This window comes from Ceratotherium simum, chromosome 7 (genome assembly GCF_057802395.1).
Source record: "Ceratotherium simum simum isolate JZ-2026a chromosome 7, ASM5780239v1, whole genome shotgun sequence".
NCBI lineage: Eukaryota > Metazoa > Chordata > Mammalia > Perissodactyla > Rhinocerotidae > Ceratotherium > Ceratotherium simum.
In genome coordinates, this window is record NC_141906.1 from 5475774 (window position 1) to 5499974 (window position 24201).

Sequence of the window (24201 nt, forward strand, 5' to 3'; positions counted from 1 at the left end):
AGAAATTCCTGATGCACCAGGGGACCTTACCAAAGTCTTTGTCCTTTTTTTCACTTAGGGTAAGAAATGGATGCCCCTTGTTGCTCAACAGAACTAGCCTGCCCCAAGTCAAAACAACCAACCTATGAAAGCTGGAGGGTTGGGCTTTTTTTTAAGGGCTGAATGAGGCGATCTCTTCATGCTGACAGCTGAGAAGCAGGTTAGTCAGGTTCCTGGGCTCTCTATTACACAGGCAACATAGGCCAGCCCCGCCCAGTTTCGTTTCTCTGGCACCCTCCTGCTCAGTGGGACACCAGCACACTTAACCCATCTGCTTTCTCGAATGCACGGCAGACATCCAGCCAGGACAGCAGTGATATTTCAGTTCCTGGTTGAAAACACCTCTAGACTTGAAGGTAAGTGTGTGCTGGGTTACATAGGATCCCCCCTCTTCCACCTCTCTCTCTCTCTTTCATTTATCTACCAAAGAGAATGAAAGCAGGCTCAACTTTTGACAGAACAGTCTGGCAAGTAGCTATGGAGACCGATGTAAAGACAGGTAGTTGTTTCATTAAGTAACTACCTTCCAAATGAGCATTTGCACTGTTGAGTGACTTAACTTTAAGAATTACTGCCAAATTTGCTAGATGATGAAACCAGCTGAAGACCTCAATAAAAACCTTATTTAAAACGTACATGACTACGAGAGAGAGTTTCCTTAAGTCGGATCTTAGTAAAAGTTTCAAAATGTTTAAAGTGGAAATAGCAGCATGAATATAAATTGAATACTTAGATTTAAATTATGCACTTGTGCTTAAAGGTTCTTGCTAAAGTATTAGAATATAGTTTTTGAAAAAGAATTTTCTAATATGATGAATTACAAACTTCTATACATCTTTTCCAAACATTTTCTTAATCAAAAAATTCACAAATGTTATGTATATAATTATTTTGCTTAGCATGGTCTGTGCACGTGTTTAGCACTCACTGGAAATCTAAAAGGCTAAGTCAGCTGCTAGAGAAGACACCCCATGGAATGAAGATGTGGATAAAGTTTCTTAAAAGTATTTTCAGTTTGTGGCTATGTAAGGCTCCTTTTATCAAAGGGATGTCGATTTACTATTTACCCACTTTCTATTTGGTCCATAGACGCTGTTTCCACAGACAGTGAAATATGATAGAAGGCTGAAAATCCCATGCTTGGGAATTTGGGTCCAGAATATTTCTTTGGAGACACAGTCTCTATCTAAGCTTGACTCTTTTCCCACCTAATTATTTCAGTATTGAAGTTGATGACTGAGAACGCCCAAGTTAGCAGGGAATAGGACATTCGATATAATTTTCCTGGATTTAGGCATACCAGTCTTTTAATTAGAATGAGGTTCACAAACTTTTGAAATTTGTTTTTTTGTTGAAGGAAAGTCATATTTTTCTTTTCCTTTTCTTTTTCATTCTTTTTAAATCAAATAAAAGTAAAATGATATGCCTAAGGTCCTCAGGTACAATCCTACTCTTTGGCTAGTTAAGTCTTCTCACCTTTTCAAAACCCTCCTATAAAAGAGGCATTTCTAGAAGCATAATTCATTGCGTCCTAATTTACTGTGGCTCTTTCATTTAGGGGAAGCAAAATACTGTCCAAGATTGGAAAGGCCACTCAAAGTAACACTCAAGGTGTGCCTAGGATGTTGGCTACATGTCAGACTGAGTTTCCTGTGACAAAGACAAACAAAACCAATCTATCTTAATTTGTAGCCTGAGATCTACAACAAGAAATGATCAAAAGCAACTGAGAGAAGTAGCACAGTGTATACTCTTTATTTCACTGCAGAAACATGTTTTTATATTACCCTTTCAGTGTGCCTCAACTAATGTGTTTATTTAAAATTTCTGATTTTGACTGAGTTTAGAACGCCTAGCATTTCTCTTCCTTTGCATGGGTTGATTACCTGACACAGACCAGTACCTCCTTATTTTCAAAGCTTGGTATAAAATGGGTATGACTCAGTTACAATAGGAAGGCTGGGCAAAATAATGACTTTATGCATTTAAGGAGAAGTGAAATTATGCACAGGGAGCGTGGATTTGCTTCCTTAACGGTCATGGTTTTCTTTTTTTTTTTTTTTTTTTTCCGTCTCTCACCACCTTCTACAGCCCTCCAAACAAAAGTAGTAATGTGAAACCACTTTTTAGTGCCAACACCAAAGACAGGGCAGAAAACAGTGGTCATTTTCTCTGTGTAGAGGAATTATTTAAAAAGCAGTGAAACTCATACTCTGAAAGTATATTTTAAAAGCTGTTCAATCCTAGAAACAATAAAAACATTTCAGTATATATAGAAAGGTTTAGAATCTGTGTTTAAGGTATTACACAGTCGATGGTGATCCTGTTGTTTTTTTCTTTTCTAATCATCATCATCATCATCATCATCATCTTAGAAGTTCTTCAAGTTTGTAACGATCTTAGCTCTGTTCCTATGTTACACCCTCAAAGGTCCTCTTAGGAATTTCCACCTAGGGGCAAGAAGGGGAAAAGAACAGGAGGGGAAATGATGCTACCTGGGTCTCCTGATTTTTCTCTCCTACAATTTCACTTTCTTTCATCCTACCTTCTTTCTGCCTCCACGATGCATCTGGTTGAAAGATGAACTTGCACACAAGCATGCCATCCATCATCCGGCATAACTTCAGCTTTACATAACAAGTGTATAACACAGTTTAAATATTTGAACTCGAGAGGTAGAGGCTGAGAGGAAAGTGCAAAGAGAAAGAATACAGATTTCTTTTATAGCCCTCTGGAGCTTCTGTACCATCTCCATTAACCTTTGCTGCTTACAACATGTTTTGTTCAATCCAGAATAGGGTGAACTTAAAGAAAATTACCTAGCCCTTGCTCCAGCACAAGTCCAGGACTGGGGTTCTGGATAGCTGATGACTTCAATTCCTGGCTGCTTCTATCCCTTTAAGATGAAGGGATCTGAGTAAGAGGTGTAACCTGGTTCTCTTAGAAGCCAGGGAACAAGGAAAAGTTGTAGCCTTACCTGCAACTGTATTAATTTCAGAAGAAACTGCAAATAGCATTCACAACATACTGTCTTATCCGTCTCTTCCCTGGAGATAAATTATACGCAGTAACAGAATGCTTGGCTCATTTGGGGCGTTAATACCTTAGGTTTTCAAGTCACAATCAAAAGCTGAATGAAGGGTAGAGAGATCCCCTGGTGGTTCAGTGTTACAGGCGAAGTGAAACAGGAACAACAAAACTCACTTTGTTGACTCTTGGCATGTAGGTTCTCCTAGGAAGGCAGCGAAAGCTCAAGGCCATGCTCCTACTGTAACACTATGAGAAAAGTAGAGCAGCGAAGGGCTGATTTTCCCCTCTGGTGATGACTTCATTAGGAAGAGAAAATAACCAGAAAGCTTAAGTGTAGAGAAAGTAAATCAAACTGCATAATAATGATAAGAAGGGCCACGAAGCACAAGTCATCAACTAATCAGATCACTGGCAGTAGATGATGAAAAGGGCTATAACATTTGCTATGAACTTGACGGAGTTCACAGGAGAAAGATGTTTCTGATAAGGGACCTGTAAGTATTTTTAAACTAAACTGAATTGCATTGTAAATGTGCTAGGCGAGGCATCAGTTCAATGAAATGTTGGTGAACTACAGGTCCTGGGAATAATCACACATGTTTTGTTAATGTTAATCTGTAAACTATATGGTAAAGATGTCCATCTAGAAACCACAGAGACAATTGTTGGGGTTTTCTTAAATTAGGATACAAGTGTATTTAGTGTACTTGAGAGGTACTTAAGGTAGAAGGCCCTATTTTTCCAGTGCTTAAAAAAATGGGATGATAAACTGCTGTGGTTAAAATAATAAAATTTGGAGAAGCCATGCTATGAAAATGATGGTGGGAAAAGGTTCGAAAAGTAGGTGAGTACCAAATTTGATATTCCTTTGTAACTTTTGTTAGATAGACGAGTGATTACTAGCTTTAACGCCAAGGTGTGAATCCTAACGCCATCTCTCAGTCACGAGCTGTGTGTCTTTGGATGCATTATTTACACTTTTTACACCCCATTTAATCATCTGTAAAAAAGATTAATAATCCCTTCCTCATTGTTTGATAGTTTTTGGTAAGAGATAAAAGAGAAAATATGCAAAGCATCTGATATAATAAATGCATAATAGTAATATGTTTTCCAATTATGTTAACAATTTTCTAGGATCTAACTCAATTTTCTTGGTTATCACAGAAAAATGAATGAATGAAATATAAACAAACAGCATTATCACAAACGAAAATACCTACATAATCCCTACCAGGTCAAGAAACAGAGTGTCAGGCACACACAGCAGCTCGTCCACGCCCACCCAGTCAATGTTGTCTCCTTCCTTCCCGCAGCAACTGCATTCCTGACTTCTAACATTCTAGTTTTTTGCCTGTTTTTGAATTTTATATACATGGAGTCACATAGTACAACTGGAATTTTAAGCTCTGCATTACGTTTGTGATAATCACCCATGTTGTTGTATGCAGCTCTAGTTTGTGAATTTTCAGGTACGAATATTACACAATTTCTTATCCAGTCTATTACTGATGGATGCTTAGATTGGAGACACTCACACATAACGCCCCTAAGAATTTCCTGTGTGTCTGCCTGCCTTGCCATTTAAGCAGACTTTTCTTAAGTGATAAGCAAATAGCATGGAAGATATTACACCTCTAAAACCTTAGGAATCCACAGGAATAGACTGCTTGCTAAAAGCTTTTGAAGAAAATTATATCAGGGTGTATTATACATATATTTAAGTTGTACACTATGAAAGAAATAATTAAGTAAGGAGGGGGGCACTTAAAACCAGAAGACAATCAGAGGGAGTATTTTGAGGCTCCTCAAACCCTAATGAAAAATAACCAAGACTGAAAATATTTGTAAAAATTTCTGGGAGAGCTTTTAGGAAACAGCAGGTCCTAAATAACAGCAGTTGCATCTCCTCCCTTTTCTTATCTCCATCATCCTGGAGGATTTTAGTGACAAATAAGCTCTAAGGCCCAATTCAAAGAATATGGAATCAGTTCTCAGACTTTATTGTTTGAGGAGGAACAGTCTAACATTTTTTTAAAGAATGTTTTTTTCCAATTAAAAATACTTTAAGTTTTAGCATCTAATTAGGTTATAGTCAGTAGACTTGGCTTTCAGTGCTGTCTCTTCCTTCTACTAGCTTCCATTACTAGACACTCTGAACCTCAGCTTCTCCATCTACAAGATGGGGATAATACAAGCTATTCTTGTCTCAAGGGACCATTGTGAGGATCAAGTGAGATGATATTGTAAACTTTGTAAACTTATGTAAGACACTTATAGAAATATTATTATATTTTAATAAGAAGAAATGGAAGTTAATGTCTATTAACTGCTTACTTTAGGCCAGATATTTTCAGAGTACTTATACCTAAATCATCTCATTTAGTCTTCAGAACACTGTGAAGTCAGAATATTATCATGATGATAAAGCAATTGCTTATTATGATGATTGTTTTTCATAGGTTATAACAGAAGCCAGAATTCTAATTTAAATCTAATTTCAAAATCTTTTCCCCACATCCTCCTATTTATGAATTGTGGCACTTCCACACGTAAGAGGTAGAATGATACGCCTGGATTGGACGTCAGGACCATGGTTTCAAACCCCAACTCTGCCACTCTCTAGCTAGGTCATCTTTTCCACACACACTCCCAACTAGATACTTCATTTATACAATAACGGAATACAATTAAAGAATATCTTAAAATCTAAAAGTCTTTTTTATTTTACCTAATTTGAGATTAACAGGAAGAAGGGCATCATGAAGTGAAAAGTATTGTGAAAAATAGGATGTTAATTTCAAATACAAATAACTCAAATTAGATACTAATAAAATGATTTCAGTTGAGTTCCTGACTGAAATCACTTTAAAGCAGCACATTTAGTGTATAATCAGTAACATCATTTTCATAATAAATATTCCAAATTACATCTTTATGAAGAACATGCTTTCTTAAATAGGTTGAAGAAATCAGACAGTTCTACATGCCCTATATTTACAATACATAGAAAATTTTATTTAGCAGTCCATATATAATTACATATATTTCAACTTGTCCCAAGCTAAATGATCTTTGAAATAGTGTAACAGTGGTGTCTGGCTTGACAAAGTTTTCACACGCATTTGCCTAGAGGAAGGAAGGAAGAGATAGTATATAAAAAATATAACGCAGTGACTTTAGTTTTAGTACATAATCCTAAGAAAATAAAATTATGGAATAAAGAGTATGGTATTATCATCTCAGTATTACGTCTCTAGAGTTTTATCACTTTAAAAATACGGATCCATTTAAAAAAACCTCAACAGTCCATTTAATAATTCAAATGGTTGTTACTTCCTTTCAGATTCCCCTTAATAGCATCAACACCAGAGAAGGCTACAATGTTGACCTCAGCCAAAATTCTGTTGATTTCAACTTTCTTTAGTTTACGACTATCTGGAAGCCATGGGCAAGAAGGTCTAGAAACAAACACAACACAAAGCATTGCAGAAGGCTTGAACAAAGTGGTAAATGAATCTGTTCCTTTTGGAACTGAAGCAAATTTAAACTCAGATAAAGAAAATAGAGAAACTGCCTATCCCAAGGCAAATAATTCTTCTCCTGTGGATCCATCAAATAAAATCCACAGAATAACACATTCCTTCAACAATTTATCAGCAGACAACTTTACTGGGAGTCCAAGACACACACCCATGTTCTCCATCAGCCCTCCCTTGATCCACAGCTTTGTTGCTAAATTGCCTTGGAACTCATCTATAGCAGATGAAAATCCTCTGCCAGTCTCAGCACCTCCCAATGCTACACGTGCCGTATCTTCAGAAAATTTCACTTGGTCTTCGGCCAATGACACCATGAAAACTCCTGACAGCAGTTCCATTACAGTTAGCATCCTCCCCCCAGCACCAAACACCAAGTCTGTGACCCAAATGACGATGGAACCAGATGAATGGCTCGCCCCAACCAGTGACAGCTCGGTGGGGTTTACTCCCTTTCAAGAAACAACAACTCTACAGCCCACCTTAAAATTCACCAATAATTCAAAAATCTTTCCAAATACATCAGACCCCCAAGAAGGTAAATATAAATGGATTTAACTTTCCTTTTGTGTGAAATTGAATCTTCAAGTAAGTCATATAGATGACATCTAAGGAACGTGCCATACTAGACAAAATGAGGAGACTGCAATAGCACAGGTAGTTCTACCTTTTCGGGGGCAACCATGATATTCACTGGAAATAGTGAAGGGATTTTAGGCCTTCAGACAGGAAATACTAGTTATTACTGTATGGGAACGTGATGAGATGGTGGGACATAATGAGAAAGGTTAGGTTGAAAAGAAACAGAGACTGAGGTAGTGGTACAGTTTTGAGACACTGGGTAACAATTTTACCTGAATCTTTGAAAGACTACTTGAAATTTCATGTGCTTTTAGGAATACTATACAACTAAACTTCAAAAATATATGTATGTGAGTTTTAAAAATTGAATGAAATAAATGAATTTATAAACTATCTGGTACCACATAGCAATCACAGGAAAACAGAACACTGATATTAAAAAATATGTAAATAAACTCAACAAAAGGAAATCCTCCTCAATTTTTAGTTTAGTACCTAATGAACACCATCAAAATGGAATTTAGCTGTGAGTGTCACAAGAAAATTCTATTATGGGGACATTTTTATGTTTCATTTAGGGATTACATAAAGCTTTAAAACAAAGTGGAAAAGATCTCTAATATTTAAAGAAAATTTATTATATTTTATTTTTTCAGGTCTAACCATGTTTTTGTTTCCCTGAAACTTAAAAAAAATACTTTTTTTCCCCATGAACTCATTGATTTCCGATAGAACTTACTTACACATTATATTAATGATGTAAACACCACATCATATATACAAATTCCTATTTGAAAGTTGTGGCTAGTGTACAGGAAAAGTTCTAAATTCTGAAATCTAGGCTTTATTATAGCACTGCAACCAATATATTGTATGTACATATATTTCCATTTCAGCTATAATTTCACTTTAATTTCAGCTATAATTTCAGCACATTCTTTCACTCACATATAATCTGATATTCCACCAGGAAGTTTTTTTTTTTAAATATTCTCTCTCTTTTGTTTCTCTAAACCCAATATACATATTGAGAATACTGAGTACTTACTCCTACCATTACTCTGTAATCAAAACAAACTTGGTTAATTTTACTTCACTTTTATTTTAGTAATAATTTTGCTATTAATCTTCCAATGTGAAGGTTAATTTTTTTTTATAAATGGGGTTTTATATAGAATTAAGACCCCTTGTCTACCTAATTAATAAGCTTATTAAACATTGAAAATAAAATACACTAAATATGAGTTGAGGGAGCATTAAGTAGTTTATCGATGATTTAGTCTTCAAACAAGGTACTTGGCAAAGGGGATGAAGGAGTGAAATTTTGGACTCCCTTAAACTCAGACCTACACGTCTGCTCTTGATGTGCAAGGCACTGCAAGCATCTTGCTTTGGTCTATTTGTTGTATTTGGAAATATCCTGCATCAGAATATACTGCTTTTTCCTTATAGCACATTTTCACTTGGGGTTTTGAGAATTCACTTTCTATTACCTACTTACTCCCATTAGCTTTTTACTTTTCAATTATTATAGAAACAAGCTCAAAGTTCATTTCATCATTAAAGTTCGTCAGAGATTCAGAGTTGATGAAAAACTTAATATAGCATTCAACATAGAAATTAGATCTTAATAAAGCATACACATGGCATTTCAATACTATTAGTGTTAATAAGTAGCAAGACAGTTATAAAACTAAAACTCAGAATTATTTCAAGGCAATTCAAAATTTGAAGTGTGGTTTTATCAGGAAGTATACTTGCCAATATATCCCAAATACTTAGTATAAAACGCACACACACACAACACACACACACTACATCACCACTACCTAATTTTTAAAAAAACATTGTTAAACATTCTTTGGTATACCGAAAGTCCATGTATATATTTCTGCTCTTTGAGTAACTATTTTCTATTTCTTATCTGTAAATTATTTTTTCTTCTCCAGAGAACAGAAATACAGGAGTAGTATTTGGAGCCATTTTAGGTGCTATTCTGGGTGCTTCATTGCTTAGTCTTGCTGGCTACTTGTTGTGTGGAAAAAAGAAAACAGATTCATTTTCCCATCGGCGACTTTATGACGACAGAAATGAACCAGGTAAAAACAACTTTCAGAACTTTATCCGCACACAGTGCTTTTAATTAAGTGAGGATGCTAATGGTCACTACATTATCTAGAAGGGTTTCAGAGATTCATGTGACAGAAACAGACTAAAGATTTAATATTCTCTGTTTCTCAAAGAACATAGCCAAAATAATTATGGACTTGGGAGCGAAATTTAAGAGCCATTTGGAACTGTTGCTAATTGCATCACAATTTGTTTAAATAATAATCTCAGAACCTAAAACATATCTATACAACTGGAAGATAATGGTATGATAATAAGAAAAAACATGGCCGGTTTTGTCAGCAAGTAACTGCAAAGCCATTCTTTTTTTTTTTTTTTTTTGGTGAGGAAGATCAGCCCTGAGCTAACATCCATGCCAATTCTCCTCTTTTTGCTGAGGAAGACTGGCCCTCGGCTAACATCTGTGCCCATCTTCCTCTACTTTATATGGGATGCCGCCACAGCATGGCCTGACAAGCGGTGCATTGGTGCGCACCCAGGATCTGAACCCGGGCTGCCAGCAGCGGAGCACGCACACTTAACCACTACGCCATGGGGCTGGCCCCTGCAAAGCCCTTCTATGTCATTGTTGGAACTCTTAGTAGCAATAATTTGAATAATGACTTATTCTAATTTGGAGCTCTTCTAAAGTTTACACGATGCAGTAGCCCTCTATTAATTATCCTAATGAGTCTCTAAAACAGAATCTCTAAAGAGTTGCATACATGGGCACATAAAGTCACAATATACCTTAATTCAGGAATGTTCTATTCATGTGATGGAAAAGACTAACCATATCTATGAATGAGAAACGTATCTGCTAAGAATAAAGCACTTAGTTTAATCTTAATTATACAATATTAATTAGAACACAAATGAAATAACTTCAAATGCTTGACTCATCTCTTTTTTTTTTTACTTCAGGAACAAAAAATCTGTTTTCTAGTCTACACAAGGGACTCCTGCCACCATAAAAAATAGTTAAATGCCCCTGGTAGATGCCATTGATAAAGTCTTGTTGATTTTTGATAAGTTCAGATCTTGATTGACATATTGTTCATTTTCAGAACCAAATCCATTAATTTTAAATTTAACTGAATTCTGTTTATGGGTTTCTAGCAATCCATATAAATAAAAAGTGGCACTTTTCAAAATTAAAGGATAGGATTTTGAACAACAGGGGTTTCCAAACTTTTTTTAACTTCAGAATCTTTTCTTTATCTGTCATCACATGCAAAGGCTCAGGCTATCAAATTGATACAATCTGAGATGTTGTGTTTGAGGCATAAGAGAATAACTCAATCACACCTCTGTTTTACTCCCTCAAGACAGCTTTGCGACACCTCTCCCAAATCCCTAAGGTTCCTAGGAGCCCAGTTTGTAAACAGATCTCTTAAGGAACAGGTAGGATATGAGAATACCTAACTGAATAATTAGATCACTAATCTATTTAGTCACTGCTTTAATATTTAAAGATATCTAGTGCATGCCAAGTTTTCTTTGAAAATAAATTCAAGATCATCAAGGAAATGATAATTGGCTGTTTGTTGAAAAAGAAAAAAAAAAATCTCCTACATCCTTGATCAGAAAACCTCAAGCTCATGATAACCTGGATCTGTCAGAAGGAAACACAGCTTTTATAAATAATTTTCTTTCGCCTCCATCTTCAATGGCTCAACCATAAAGATATTGAGACATTGGAAAATAATAACACTGATTTTAAAATTAATGCTCTTCACTTTTTAAAATTATTCTTTACACCAGAAGTAGAACTCCGAACATGCTGACAAGGCTCTGAATTCACCAGATTCAAAAGTCAATGAGATTTATGTCTATACTTCTTTCTACAAAGTATTGCTATACTTTTGTTGTCATCTCTCCCTTAGTTCCCTTATTTTTGGTCCACCAGCAGTGAAATTTTAGAAGTTAAACTCTTCTCTTAGTCTTAGAAAGAAATGTGGCTTGAAAAATATCTACTTATTTAAAATTTCAAAACTAAGATCTGAAAAGCCCATATAAAAGACGTACCTACTTACGCAGCTACAACAATTCCTATAGTCTGGCAGATGCTTGAGTGTGCATCTTCCAGACTGTCACCATCAAACAATATTTTGTTACTTTTTTAGTGCTGCGATTAGACAATGCACCGGAACCGTATGATGTAAGTTTTGGGAATTCTAGTTATTATAACCCAACTGTGAATGACTCATCCTTGCCAGCAGGCCGAGAAAATGCACGTGATGGCATTCCTATGGATGACATACCTTCACTTCGTACCTCAATGTAAAACTAAGGGAAAAAGGCTTCAGACAGCAAATGTTCGCCCACATCCTGGCCTTTCCACAAACCCATCTTCCAAAAGCTGAAGCAAGATCGCTGTCATGTGGCTTGTGCCAAGGAGAACTGTAAAAGCGTGAGACTAGTAGCAGAAACATAAAGAGAGGATAAATCATCCAAAAAGTTTCCTTCCTTACCATTTTTGGCTGTGCTGAAGCATCTAATGAGTAACCTTGATTTGTATTTTGGTCTATTTTTTTCTTAGTAGGAAATGTTTGTGGAATCAGGTAAAACTAAATGATTTCACCATGATCGCCCTGCCTGATAATTTAATTTAAAAATCCTTCAATGAAAATAGGGACCCAAAACTACACTTTCACATTTTTTTTTTGTGGACAGAAACAAATGGATTGACTCTTTACTGTCTCCTCCCCACCCCCACCCACTGTAGTCCTAATGCCATGCATCACGACTGGCATTCTCTTGAAGAAAAATTGGAAGAGTGATTTTTTTTTTTTTTTAATTTCCACTTAAGGCTAGAAAGAGAGTGTGGCACAGAGTTTCTGTTCCTGGGAAATTAAGGTAACGGGAGAGAGACCTGTATTCAGTACCTTTTACTTCTCTGTATCAGGGGATACATGGTCAGCCCCTTGACTTGCCAAGTTGACAATGACTTGCATTCAACAAGGCCATGGTAGAAATCTGATCCTAACTAGGAAAGTAACTGATTCTCTTCAAATGGTGAGGCATTCCAACCTGTCTGATTTACTCTAGGCCTCAGTTAATTGGGTCTTTTAGAAATTCTATGAGAAACATGGTGAAAAAAGTCAGCCAAAGCATACACCTGTACATAATTTTTACTTTTAAGATGTTAGATAGGAACGGGATTTATTACGTATTAGACATTATTGCTCAATCGTATATGGGATAGATTCTGCATCTCTAAATGTATGAAGTATAAGGTTAAAATAATAGATGAATGGAGATATTAAGCAAACAAAAAAACTTTCTGAGCCCCACCTTCAAGAGCAAAACTACAAGAAGCCTAACTAATTTGGATTCTAGTATGTTTCAATTAGTTTTTAATTACTACCTGCTTTTGGTAGGAAAAATACATTCCTTAGCATAGTAAGGTTGAGGCTTTAGGGATTACAGGATTAGATCAAGGGTTAAAATTCCCAAAGAAGCAGTGAATGTGTAAAGACGGCAACCAAAGCAAGAGACTTTGTTGTTGAATGGATACATGGGGTGTGTGTGTGTGTGTGAAGAAATGCAGCAACAGCCTCAGAAAATAAGGGCTAGGAAGTAAGTAATGGAAGAACATACTTACCCCATATTGCCATAAAAATAGCAAAGAAGACTGTCCCTCCATTATCAAACAAATATGTCACCTTAATGGAAAACAAACAAAAATATTAGTCACACTATTGGTTATAATAATCCAGTGATTGCTGCTTGCACTTAGGTCCTACGGTGTTTTTTTCTCCCAAAGGAATCGCCTTATTTTGTAGTTTGTAAATATAAGCTATGAGATGCTTCCATGGGTCCTGCAACTGTTTCATGTGATTTTCTCCTGGGAGAGGGGAGGAATCAGCAGGTTTCTCCTTTTCTTCTCTCTTGCCTTGGATTCCCTTTGGACTCCACCTTCATTTCTGCTCAGAAGTGGTCCTAGTGCCCCAAGGAAGTATTTGTGGGCCACAGATAGTCCAGCTATGCTGTGAGCTGTAAGAAGTGAGCTCTTCAGTTTAGGCATACCTAGTGGCACATCCTGTTAGTGAAACTTCCAGGATTGGGGATGTTGCAAAATGCAGACTTCCACCAGTGAGCCAGCACTTCCAACGGAAAGGAATCCCAGTGCTGTCCCTACTCTCTGATGTCTCAGAATGTGCCGTGGGTCACGTAGTGGCCATAGGAAGTAATGAATCCCACTTTAAGATGTTTTTAAGAAGTGTCATAAATCACTGGACATTTAGGATGTAGTCAAAATGTGTTTGAATCAGACATTACCTGAGGTTTTATAAAGAACAATGTACAATTATATGATGTTATTGAATACAATTATCAGGGTTGTGAGCATTGTTTGATTTTAATAAAGTGTAAATTCATTTTACCTTTGCTTCTTTTCATTTGCAATAATGTCCTCATTGTATTTATAAGTTAGTAAGGGAAATTAAACCAATACAGCCAAGGCGATATATGTTTGGCAGTCACATAAATACCATAGAAACTATAGAGAGAATAGGGGCACTAGCCTCACAGGAGAGAGCAGCCAATTAGGGGCTAAAGAACCTTATTCTAAGGAAGTGGGAGTGCAATGGTGTCTTCTTTGCTCAGTCTACAGGCTAGAGGCTCCTTAGTGGGGGCATTAAAACAACACTAATGTGTATTTTAATTGTCACATCTGGAATACACTGCAAAACAATATGGAAAACAGATAAAGGTAGGATGCGTTTTCTTGTAATGTAGCATTATTGAAAATATCACTATACAGAAATGTGCTCCTTTTGGAGATCTGTGGATAGATGCAAGATGTTCTACATGGCTCTAAACCTCTATGATTGTTAAGGCTCCGGATTTCTCAAAATGTTACAAAAATTGGTTTTCACAGCAATCATCAGTATATATTACGTACAGGAGAAAAAAGGACTATAAAGAAATTCTCTTACAGAGCTCATAAAATCACACCCGGCAGGGGAATCCAGCTTTTTTGTCTCTCAAAGGCATCCCACAGAGACACCTGCTGCTGCCGAGCAACTGAACAGCTGTCTGCTTTCCTTTGTGAACAGACCTAGTGCAGGAAACCGCCTCTTAGAGGATTAGAACAGAGACTTTACACATGCGGACTTAAAGGTCACCAAGAAATAATGGCTCTCCCCTGCTCTAGGAACAGCCATGCTTTCAGAAAAGTCACAGATAAAAAGCCATACTTAACAACAATTGTGTTGCATGGACATGATTTGTCATGGTTTATGCAATGTTCTCCTTAAAAAAGCTCTTCATTTTTTTTTTTCTTGCTAGGTTTCAGGCGTTTTTTAACTCAATAAATTTCAACACTAACTTTTTAGAAACACATCCATGAGACACAGTGAAGTATACATGTAATATACATGTAATGTGGGATTACATACATGTAATGGGACGTAAAGCTAGAATGGGAATTAGGTAGGACTTCAGAACTTGCCCTAAGGAGGAGTGTAGACGTATAAGATCATTGTGTTAGATCCACTAAGCTGTTACATGGGGGATGTTATGGGAGACCATGGAGAGAAGAAGAGCAGTTACAAGCCTGTGGGTACAGATTGAGGTGCTAAGCACATCATTGTGGGTGCTGATATAAGAGCTGCTGAATGACAATGGTGAGCAGCTGAAGGAAGAGTCAAGCAGAGTGTGGGTGGCTCAAGGTTAGATCAGGGGTGATTGGCAGGAGAATGGGGGAAGAGGCCTTCTGCCTAATAGGAAAGGAACACTTGCTCTATAAAAGAAAACTCCAGAAGAAGTCTCAAGAAAATTCCCAAAGCAATATAATAGACTTTTCTAAAGGCAAAAAGAAGCTTGTCCTGTCTACAAATGTAATTGGCAATGAAATATTGTACTAGAAAAATAGCTTGCCTCTATGCATAGGGGGACCTATGGAGAAGCATTTTATCCAATTTTGTTGATGTGAGTAGGGAATATATGAAGATAGAAGCAAACTGAGCCTCAAACAAAACTGTGTTTAAGCACAAATTCTCCATTATCTTTGACATCTGATTTCTCTCAGAGAGGTGAATGTGGCTAGAAATCAATAAATGTGGGTATTGTTTAAGGAGATAAATTTCTTACTGGGTTGGAAGATTAAAGTTTATGTCTCCTCTACTTTAGTGGCTAGATCTCTCTCTAGAACTGTTCGATGGGTTCAGAATAACATAAGGCTCTGGAAACTGCCACTTATACTCCATTAAAGCCCCTTTGGGCTAAGGACAGCAAGGTGCCTCTCGGGCAGATTCAACCCTGCCAGCCAGGCTATTACCGGTGAGGGGTGCAGGAAGTAGGAATTCAGGCTGGAGTTCAGCCCTCTCTCACTTCCTCAGTCATTAATTCTTAGACAGGGCAAAATCTGTACAACCATCCATGTTCTCTGAACCTGGGCACAAGCTACACCAAACATGGGAACTTCAAGAGTCCACTTCCTTCCCCTGACCCTTTACCTATTTAGGGCAATATCTTTTAAAATGTTGTCCTAGGAATCAGAATCACCTGAGGAGCTTGTTAACTTGCAGATTTCTAAGCCTCACCCTTGATTGACTGATTCTGAATTTCAGTACCTGAGGCCCAGGAATCTGCTTTTTAACAAATGTTCTTGGTGATTCTGATGTATAGCCATACACCAACTCAACCATGAAGCTTCTTAGAGAAGAAACACCCTCTGTCCTATTTCTGTTGTAGCCTCAGTGTACAGTCTGAGGCTCATCCTAGGTATTAAATAAATGTTGAACAAGTAAAAAAAAAAAAAACCCAAAGATAATAACTATTATGAATAAAGCTAACGTCAGGAGTTGAGTCATTTTTAGAATTATATGAAAAAACAATGCAGGACCCTTCTATCTAATGATTTCCCCTTAAATGAGAAATCTTAGCATAACGGGAATTGACACAGCGTGATATCAGGTGCTTTTAAATGAGTGTGAAAATATCACCGAATTACTTAATTGCAAAAATGTCTCAATTCCCATACTTTTAATTATTAAAAATGAAAACAGTCATCAAAGAAAATGTTAATGTTCCTATATATAATTTTTATCATATGACAGAATCAGTCTTCCCACGAAACATAACCTTGAAATTATTAAGAGAATAATTACATGTATACACACATACTTTTCAACAAAATATAGCAGATTTAATTCTTGTTACTTGTCAAGAGTGATGATTGATTTCATACGGAATTGACAAGTCCCTAGATGATGTGACTAGGTGATCATGTGGATAGATGATCCTAGATTGGTTGGCTCCTTTCTTTGGTAAAAATCTGCTCCCTTATTTCTGACACTGCCCAACAAGTAACTTCTAGATGTTTAAGTATGTAAACTGCTATTAAAAAAGAATGTTTATTTCCATCCAATGAAGGAAGAGTAATTCTGATTTTTAAGGTGAAAAACAAGTAGCTACATTTTATCTTAGCTAGAGGAACAAATACAAGACACATCAAATATTTCATCCTAGTGGGTTTTATTTCTTGTATCATTCCATAAGATAATATTCCCTGCAAGCTAACTTTTCCACCTTTTTTATAATAGTTATTAAGTGAATTATTGCTGAGTCATACCTGTCCCTATACATACTCTTTGCTACTAAGAAAAGGAGGGATGTAGATACTGCATAATGACAAAAGCCCCAGAGATGTAGCATTTCTCTGGACAGTTTCTTTACTTATTCACTCTGCCATGTGTGGATGTTTCTTATCTTTGTGTTGAGACAATGCCAGTGTGTTTTATTAGACCTGTCAAAGTAAAAGCAGAAGTAACATATGTATGGATTTGTTGGTGTCCCTAAGGCTGTCATATGTCTTTAAAATGCATGAGCTAGGAGAGGGACCTGTGTATATACATCCAATAACTTTAATACACTTGGCTTTTGCAAAAGGTGTTGAGAAAATTCTTCCCTAAATAAGACATCTTTCTGGAACGTTTAAAAGAATTCAAACTAAGAGTATTTTAGAAATTAAACTAAAAACAAAACAGACTTTTCTCATGCCACACACTCAAGGTAAATAATTCAGAAGCTAATTTAGTAAGTTTTGGTCTTGTTTAGGACATTGAGTTTAGGACATTGAGTAGCTTTTGATTTTATACCCAGTGTGTCAAAATTAATTGTACAGAGACCTCTACTTCTGAACAAGATGGAATAACAAAGATTGATTTTACCCCCATTCTGGAAACAACCAAAGAATGTACAAAATATATATAGCGTTAATATAAATATATAAAAATATAAAAACATTTCAAGACAGTGCGTGTTAGGCAATGAAGGACAATGATCCTTGAGAGGTGGGAAACAAATGAGGTGACCATTATGACGGCCTCAAGTTACTACACTGAAAGAGTTACGAGAGTGCAGAGAGGGACAACCCAGACAGCGCCCAGTGAGCACATATGTGAGCAAACTAGCTGAGGAAAGAACCACCTGAAAAGACTACAGGTAACAGCGTCAGGAGCTCACACAGAGTCGGGAATGGTGCCGATTCCCACTAGCCAGGAATGAGGAAATCCTCAGTATTGGCAGCGCATTGGGTACAGGACACAGAAAGATCTTGCTTTTATTGTGGGAAAAAGTAGTGCTGGGTAGTGCACTGCTGTGAGCCCATTTCACAAATCCTAAAAGCAAGACCCAAAAGGATCCAATTATTTTCAAGTGACTAAACTCCAATGAGATATCTCTACACGTGTATTAGAACAGTTAGAATTAAAAAGACTGACCATCTTGAGGATTAGTGACCATATGGAAAACTGGAACTCTCATACACTGCTGGTGGGAATGTAAAATGGTATAAAGGCTTTGGAAAATAGTTCGGCAGTTTCTTAGAAGGTTAAAACATCCACCTATCAAATAATCCAGTCATTTTACTCCTAGGTATTTACCCAAGAGAAATAACAATACTCGTCTATACGAAAATTCGTAGACGAGTGTTCATAGCAGCTTTATTTAAAATGGTAACAACTTGAAACAACCCAAAAGTCTACTAATAGACGAATGGATAAACAAACTCTGGTCTAGTCATATAAAGCAATACTACTCAGCAATAAAGAGGAATGACCTACAGATAAATGTGACAACATGGATGAATCTCAAAATAATTATGCTGTGTGAAAGAAGCCAGAAAAAAAATCACACGCTGTATGATTCCATTTACATAAGGGTCGAGAAAACACAAACATCTATAATGACAGAAAGCAGTTGGCTGCCTGAGAAGGGTGGGGGTGGGAGTTGGGGTAGGGGGAGGGTTGGGGTGGGGTAGGAACAGGGATTATAAGAGGACTTGAGGAAACTTTGGAAGCGATGGCTACATTCATTATCCTGATTGTGGTGATGGTTTCACAGGTGCATATATATAATCAAAATGTATCTATTTATAAACTTCAAATATGTACATTTTATTATATGTTAATTATACTTTAATAAACCCTTTTACAGATAAATAATAATAACTGTAAAATCGAGTTTCTCAAACTTGTGTGTACATTGGAATCACCTGGAAAGTTTTAAAATATGCTGACACCTAGGTTCCAAACCCAAAGATTCTGATTTAATTGCTCTGGAGTGTGGCTTGGGCTTCAGGAGGTTTAAAAAGCCCTTCAGGTGATTCTAATAGGCAGCAATTTGAGAACTTTTGGTATATTATTTCATTTTCTCTGTAAAATTAGAAGTAGTTTAATTTCATGAGTCTTCATGGAAGATACAAATTTAATTATTAGCAATGAAAATAATCATTTTCTCCTAAAAACATCTAGATATCATTGTAAGTGGAAGTTTATGTCTATGATGGCAATAATCAGTTATAAAAACAAAGGAAGATAAAGATATTCAAATAAAAATATATTTGTTTTGTAATTGCTGCAGGGTGGTATTTTATTGCATTGTCAATGGTATGGATTGTTGAAACTCTGGGGAACACTTAACTTTGGTAGAAAGCAGTTTGCTGGAAGACTTGTTACTACCTGCTTCTTAGAAGAAGCAGAGCTGGAGGAGGAGAACGTGAGGGTCCACACCCACCTTGGCGTAGATACAGCTCTCGTTGAGTCTTTGCAGTGAGCAGTTCTTGTCACAGAGAGGGCACATGAAGACTTCAGTGGCCTTGCAAATTTCTTGGCTTGAGAAATCAAAGAAGAAAAAGAAAGCATGAATCGCCATGTTTAGGAAGGTGCTTTGCCCCTGTGGCTGGTCCTGCAGGAAGCAGTAAGGCAGCGAGGAAAAGAAGTGGAAGTAGTGGGGAGTGGGGGGCACATAGGGAAGTAATTAAGACTGTGGCTCCAACTCGAATTTTTAGGGTATTTGTGATACTGAAGTTTTTGTTTGCTTCTTTGGTTTTAGAAATCTCTGCCAAGATACTGTAATGATAATAAGCCATATTTTACCCTTGTGAGACACTTGTGGGGCTTTGTTACAAAGACAATTTTACAAACGATTTCATGGCAAGCAGGATAATATTGTGAGGAACACGCAAGGGAGTTTCAACCAAGCTCACAGGCTTGGAAGCGACTGAGCTGGAATCAAATCTGATTATTCTGATTTCTCAGGTCTATCAATCTTTCCCCTGGATCTCGCTGCCTTAGAATCACCAAAATGAACAGCATCCATAATTCACACAACTTCATAACTGCCACTGCAGTCAGTCGGTGCATCAAGTTCATTGCGAATTTGAGGGAGATGATTTTTTTGTGTGGTGCCTCCACACACACTGTCAAACCCAAGCACAGATCTATCAAAGCACCAAGTCTAGAATCCTAGCCATCAGACAGTCCTATTTTTAATTCCAGAATCATTAAACTCATTTTCTGTAAGTTGCTCAAAGTTTAACTTGATACGTAACATAAAAAATATTAAACAATTTTTTTTAAATAATTTTATTTATTTATTTTTTTCCCCCAAAGCCCCAGTAGATAGTTGTATGTCATAGCTGCACATCCTTCTGGTTGCTGTATGTAGGAGGCGGCCTCAGCGTGGCCAGAGAAGCGGTGTGTTGGTGCGCACCCGGGATCCGAACCAGGGCCGCCAGTAGCGGATCGCGTGCACTTAACCACTAAGCCACAGGGCTGGCCCTTAAACAATTTTTAACAACGTATTTTTTAGCCTAAAATAAGAGATTGGAGATGATTACAAATTTCTTTGACTTTACTTAACTACTAAAGGGAGGGAGAGTGGCCAGTGTTTCATAATTTCTTTTGCAGAACCTGATAATATAAACCACCACTTGAACTGTGGCTTTCTTTCGTTTTATATCTATTGTTAGATACACACATCAAGGGCTGATTCGAAGGAAACAATAACCACCAATTTAAGATGATAGGAGGAGGGAGCAATTTGTCCATTTGGGAGTAGACGTCTGGACACGCTCCAGGGTCTTGATGCTTCCTATGATTCTGTTAACATGACAAAGCACAGAATAAGATGCTTGGTGATGTCCACTTTGGGGAAATGTGAAAGTAGGTTTAAGGGAAGGCAGTATGGAAGCATGAGTAAAGCATGGATTTTAAAATCAGATATATTCTTCAGGAAAAAGCAAATCAAATCATGTGATATTACCTCACAGCTGTTAGGATGGCTATAATCAAACAAAACAAAACAAAAGATAAGTGTTGGCAAGGATGTGGAGAATCTGGAACACTTGTACATTGCTGGTGGGACTGTAAAGTGATGCGGCTGCTAAGAAAAACAATATGGAGGGGCCGCTCGGTGGCGCAAGCAGTTAAGTGCATGCACTCCTCACAAAAGAAATAAAAATTAAAAAAAAAAACCAATATGGAGGTTCCTCAAAAAATTAAAAATAGAACTACCATATAATGCAGCAATCTTACATGGATGAACCTGGAGGACATTGCGCTAAGTGAAATAAGCCAGTCACAGAAGGGCAAATACTGCGTAATTCTACTTATATTAGGTATCTAAAACTGTCAAATTCATAGAAAGAGAGTAGAATGGTTGTTGTCAGGGGGTAGGGTAGGGGGAAAGGGAGATTTGCTGTTCAATGGGTATAAATTTTCAGTTATACAAGACGAATAAGTTCCAGAGATCTGCTGTACAACATTGTGCTTATAGCCAACAATACTGTAATCTGCACTTAAAAATTTATGAAGACAGTAGATCTCATGTTAAGTGTTCTTACCACAATTAAAATAACATATCAGATATAGGTTTGACCACTTAGTAGATATATTGCCCTGACCAAGTCACTTACCTCTCTGAGGATCAATTTCTTCATCTCTAGATGGACGTAATATCTAACTAGGATATTACATAAGGGATACTGATAATGTGCCTCGTACATCACAGTCACTTGATAAACAGAAGAAACTCTTATTGCTAAGGATGTCATCAAGAGAGGCTTTGAGAGGACTTTTAGGACCCAATAGCTTTCGAAAAGCTTGTCAATACTGAGGACCACGAAAATTGCTTGGTAAGTTCTAATGCCAAAGAGGCAGAATAGACCTGAAAGCTGGAGTTTCTGCTCTTTGCCCTGGACCTGAAACCCAGGGCTTGAGAAGCAAGCCACATCTACCAGCTCACTCATTTTCCTATTCCTATGATATGTGCTCTCCCAGGCACAAATCTGACCATGTTTGGTTATGTAAGACAATGAACACATATAATACATACATGAACATATACATACAATAAATAATCTACAACTTGATTGTTATATCATTCTACATTTAACTGCAGGGCAATTAAGAAATTTGACCTTAATTTACATAAACATAGCTTGTAGAAACATAATAAGTAGAACCCAATCTTCAGCTTTTTAACATTGTTACCTTGCAATAAACAAAAATGAGCTTAATAAAATAATATTAAAACAAAGCAACATGAAATAAAAGCCCCATGTCCTCCCCTAATCCACCATGATAACACCTACGACTTAACCACGTCTGACACCTTCAATGGAAAATTTCAGTGATGCTTATCTTGGTTTAGAATAGAAAGTCTGACAAGATCTTAATTACACTGTGACAGCAGTAGCAGTGATATCATACCATAATGCACTGAAGAAAAGATCTTGCTAACACCTTTTAAAACACTCTTTGTACTAAAGGTTAAAGAATACTTGTCTCATACAAAAGGAGCCTAATTTACTCCACTGGTGCATAAATCAATAGGAACAGCAAATCTATTCCTTTCATTGTCTTTTGTTTATTTTCAGCTTTGCGGGGTTGGGGGGGGAGTCTATACCACAGGGTAAAACTTTGTGAATATGTTCTCCACAGAACCGGCTTGAACAGCAGCTAACTGTCTGAGAATCATTTTCTGTCATTATCAATCCATTTTAAGAGTGTTTTTCAGGGCCGGCCAGTGGTGTAGTGGTTGGGTTCACCACTTCAGTGGCCCAGGGTTCACAGGTTCGGATCCTGGGTGCAGACACAGGTATCGCTTATCAAGCCATGCTGTGGCAGGCATCCCACATATAAAAAAAAAGTAGAGGAAGATGGGCATGGATGTGGGCCCAGAGCCAATCTTCCTTGGCAAAAAGAGGAGGATTTGCAACAGATGTTAGCTCAGGGCTAATTTTCCTCACCAGAAAAAAGTGTGTTTCTAAAACCCTAAAAGTGTGTTTCTAAAACCCTAAAGACTCCATCAAAAAACTGTTAGCAATAATAAACAAACTCAGTTAAGTTGCAGGATACAAAATCAATATACAAATATCAGTTGCATTTCTATACACTAACAACAAACTATCAAAAAGAATAAAAATACTTAGGAAAATATTTAACCGAGGAGCGAAAGATCTGTACACTGAAAACTGTAAGACACTGATGAAAGGAAATGAAACTGGACCCCTATCTTACACCATTCACAAAAATTAACTCAAAATGTATTAAAGACTTAAGTTTAAGACCCCGAAAGTGTTAAGACTCCTAGGAGAAAACATAGGGGTAAGCTCCTTGAAATTGATCGTGGGAATGATTTTTAGGATTTGACACCAAACGCAAAGGAAACAAAAGCAAAAATAAACAGGTGGGACTACATGAAACTAAAAAGCTTCTGCACAGCAAACCACCAACAAAATGAAAAGGCAACCTACAGAATCGGAGAAAATATTTGCAAATCATATATCTGATAAGGGGTTAACATCTAAAATATATAAAGAACTCAAATAATCTAATTACAAAACAGGCAGAGGAATTGAATAGATATTTTTTCAAAGAAGATATACAAATCAACAGGTACACGAAAAAATGATCAGCATCACTAATTATCAGGGAAATATAAATCAAACCACAGTGAGAAATCACCTCACATCTGCTAGAATGGCTATCATCAAAAAGATAAAAGATAAGTGTTGGTAAGGATGTGGAGAAAAGGGAGAGCTTGTGCACTGTTGGTGGGAATGTAAATTGGTGTAGCCACTATAGAAAACAGTACGGAGGTTCCTCAAGAAGTTAAAAATAGAACTACCATATGATCCAGCAATCCCACTTCTGGGTATATAGCCAAAGGAAATAAAAAGAGGATCTCAAAGAGATATCTGCACTCCCATTAGGAATATGGGAGCATTCAGCATTCACTGCAGCATTATTCATAATAGCCAAGATATGGAAACAACCGAAGTGTCTGTCAGCAGATGAATGGACAAAGAAGATGTGGCGTGTGTGTGTGTGTGTGTGTGTGTGTGTGTGTGTATGTAATTTAGTCATAGGAAAGAAGGAAATCCCGCCATTTGTGACAACATGAGTGGACCTTGAGGATACTATACTAAGTGAGATAAGCCAGACAGAGAAAGAAAAATACTGCATGGTATCACTTTGTATGTGGAATCTTAAAAAAAAAAACACAAATTCACAGAAACAGAGACTAGAAAAACAGTAAAAAAAAAAAAAACACAGTTTTTCTTTTCAAGCCACTACGACTCTAAATCATGACGTCTCTTCTTAGC

The 24201-nt window shown here is 37.0% G+C and overlaps 2 protein-coding genes across 5 annotated transcripts in view; one reads left to right on the forward strand and one right to left on the reverse strand.

The window, feature by feature from the left end:
* The window catches only part of ANO3 (anoctamin 3), a 268473-nt gene that overhangs the window by 56382 nt on the left and 187890 nt on the right, over nucleotides 1-24201 (reverse strand). Inside the window, exons 13-14 of the mRNA XM_014783643.2 lie at nucleotides 19326-19422; nucleotides 12907-12967 (exon numbers count right to left, since the gene is read on the reverse strand). Coding sequence (XP_014639129.2) covers nucleotides 12907-12967; nucleotides 19326-19422 — 158 coding nt within the window. The remainder of the gene's footprint in view (nucleotides 1-12906; nucleotides 12968-19325; nucleotides 19423-24201) is intronic.
* On the forward strand, nucleotides 338-13686 carry MUC15 (mucin 15, cell surface associated). Of its 4 annotated transcripts, none has more exons than XM_004418535.3 (4): nucleotides 338-395; nucleotides 6416-7146; nucleotides 9140-9289; nucleotides 11426-13686. In XM_004418535.3, exons 2-4 carry the CDS (start codon nucleotides 6453-6455, stop codon nucleotides 11584-11586), a joined length of 1005 nt encoding a protein of 334 aa, XP_004418592.1. In that variant the 5' UTR covers nucleotides 338-395; nucleotides 6416-6452; the 3' UTR covers nucleotides 11587-13686. The 4 variants fall into 4 exon arrangements, with proteins under 4 accessions (XP_004418592.1, XP_087289203.1, XP_087289204.1 ...); XM_087433077.1 differs by having other exon boundaries at nucleotides 11519-13686; XM_087433078.1 differs by having other exon boundaries at nucleotides 11522-13686.

Coding starts and splice junctions, on each gene's coding strand:
- MUC15 (XM_004418535.3), top strand. CDS start 6,453: ATGTTGACCTCAGCCAAAATTCTGTTGATTTCAACTTTCTTTAGTTTA. Junction 7,147..9,139: donor TACATCAGACCCCCAAGAAG/GTAAATATAAAT, acceptor TTTCTTCTCCAG/AGAACAGAAATACAGGAGTA. Junction 9,290..11,425: donor TGACGACAGAAATGAACCAG/GTAAAAACAACT, acceptor TTACTTTTTTAG/TGCTGCGATTAGACAATGCA.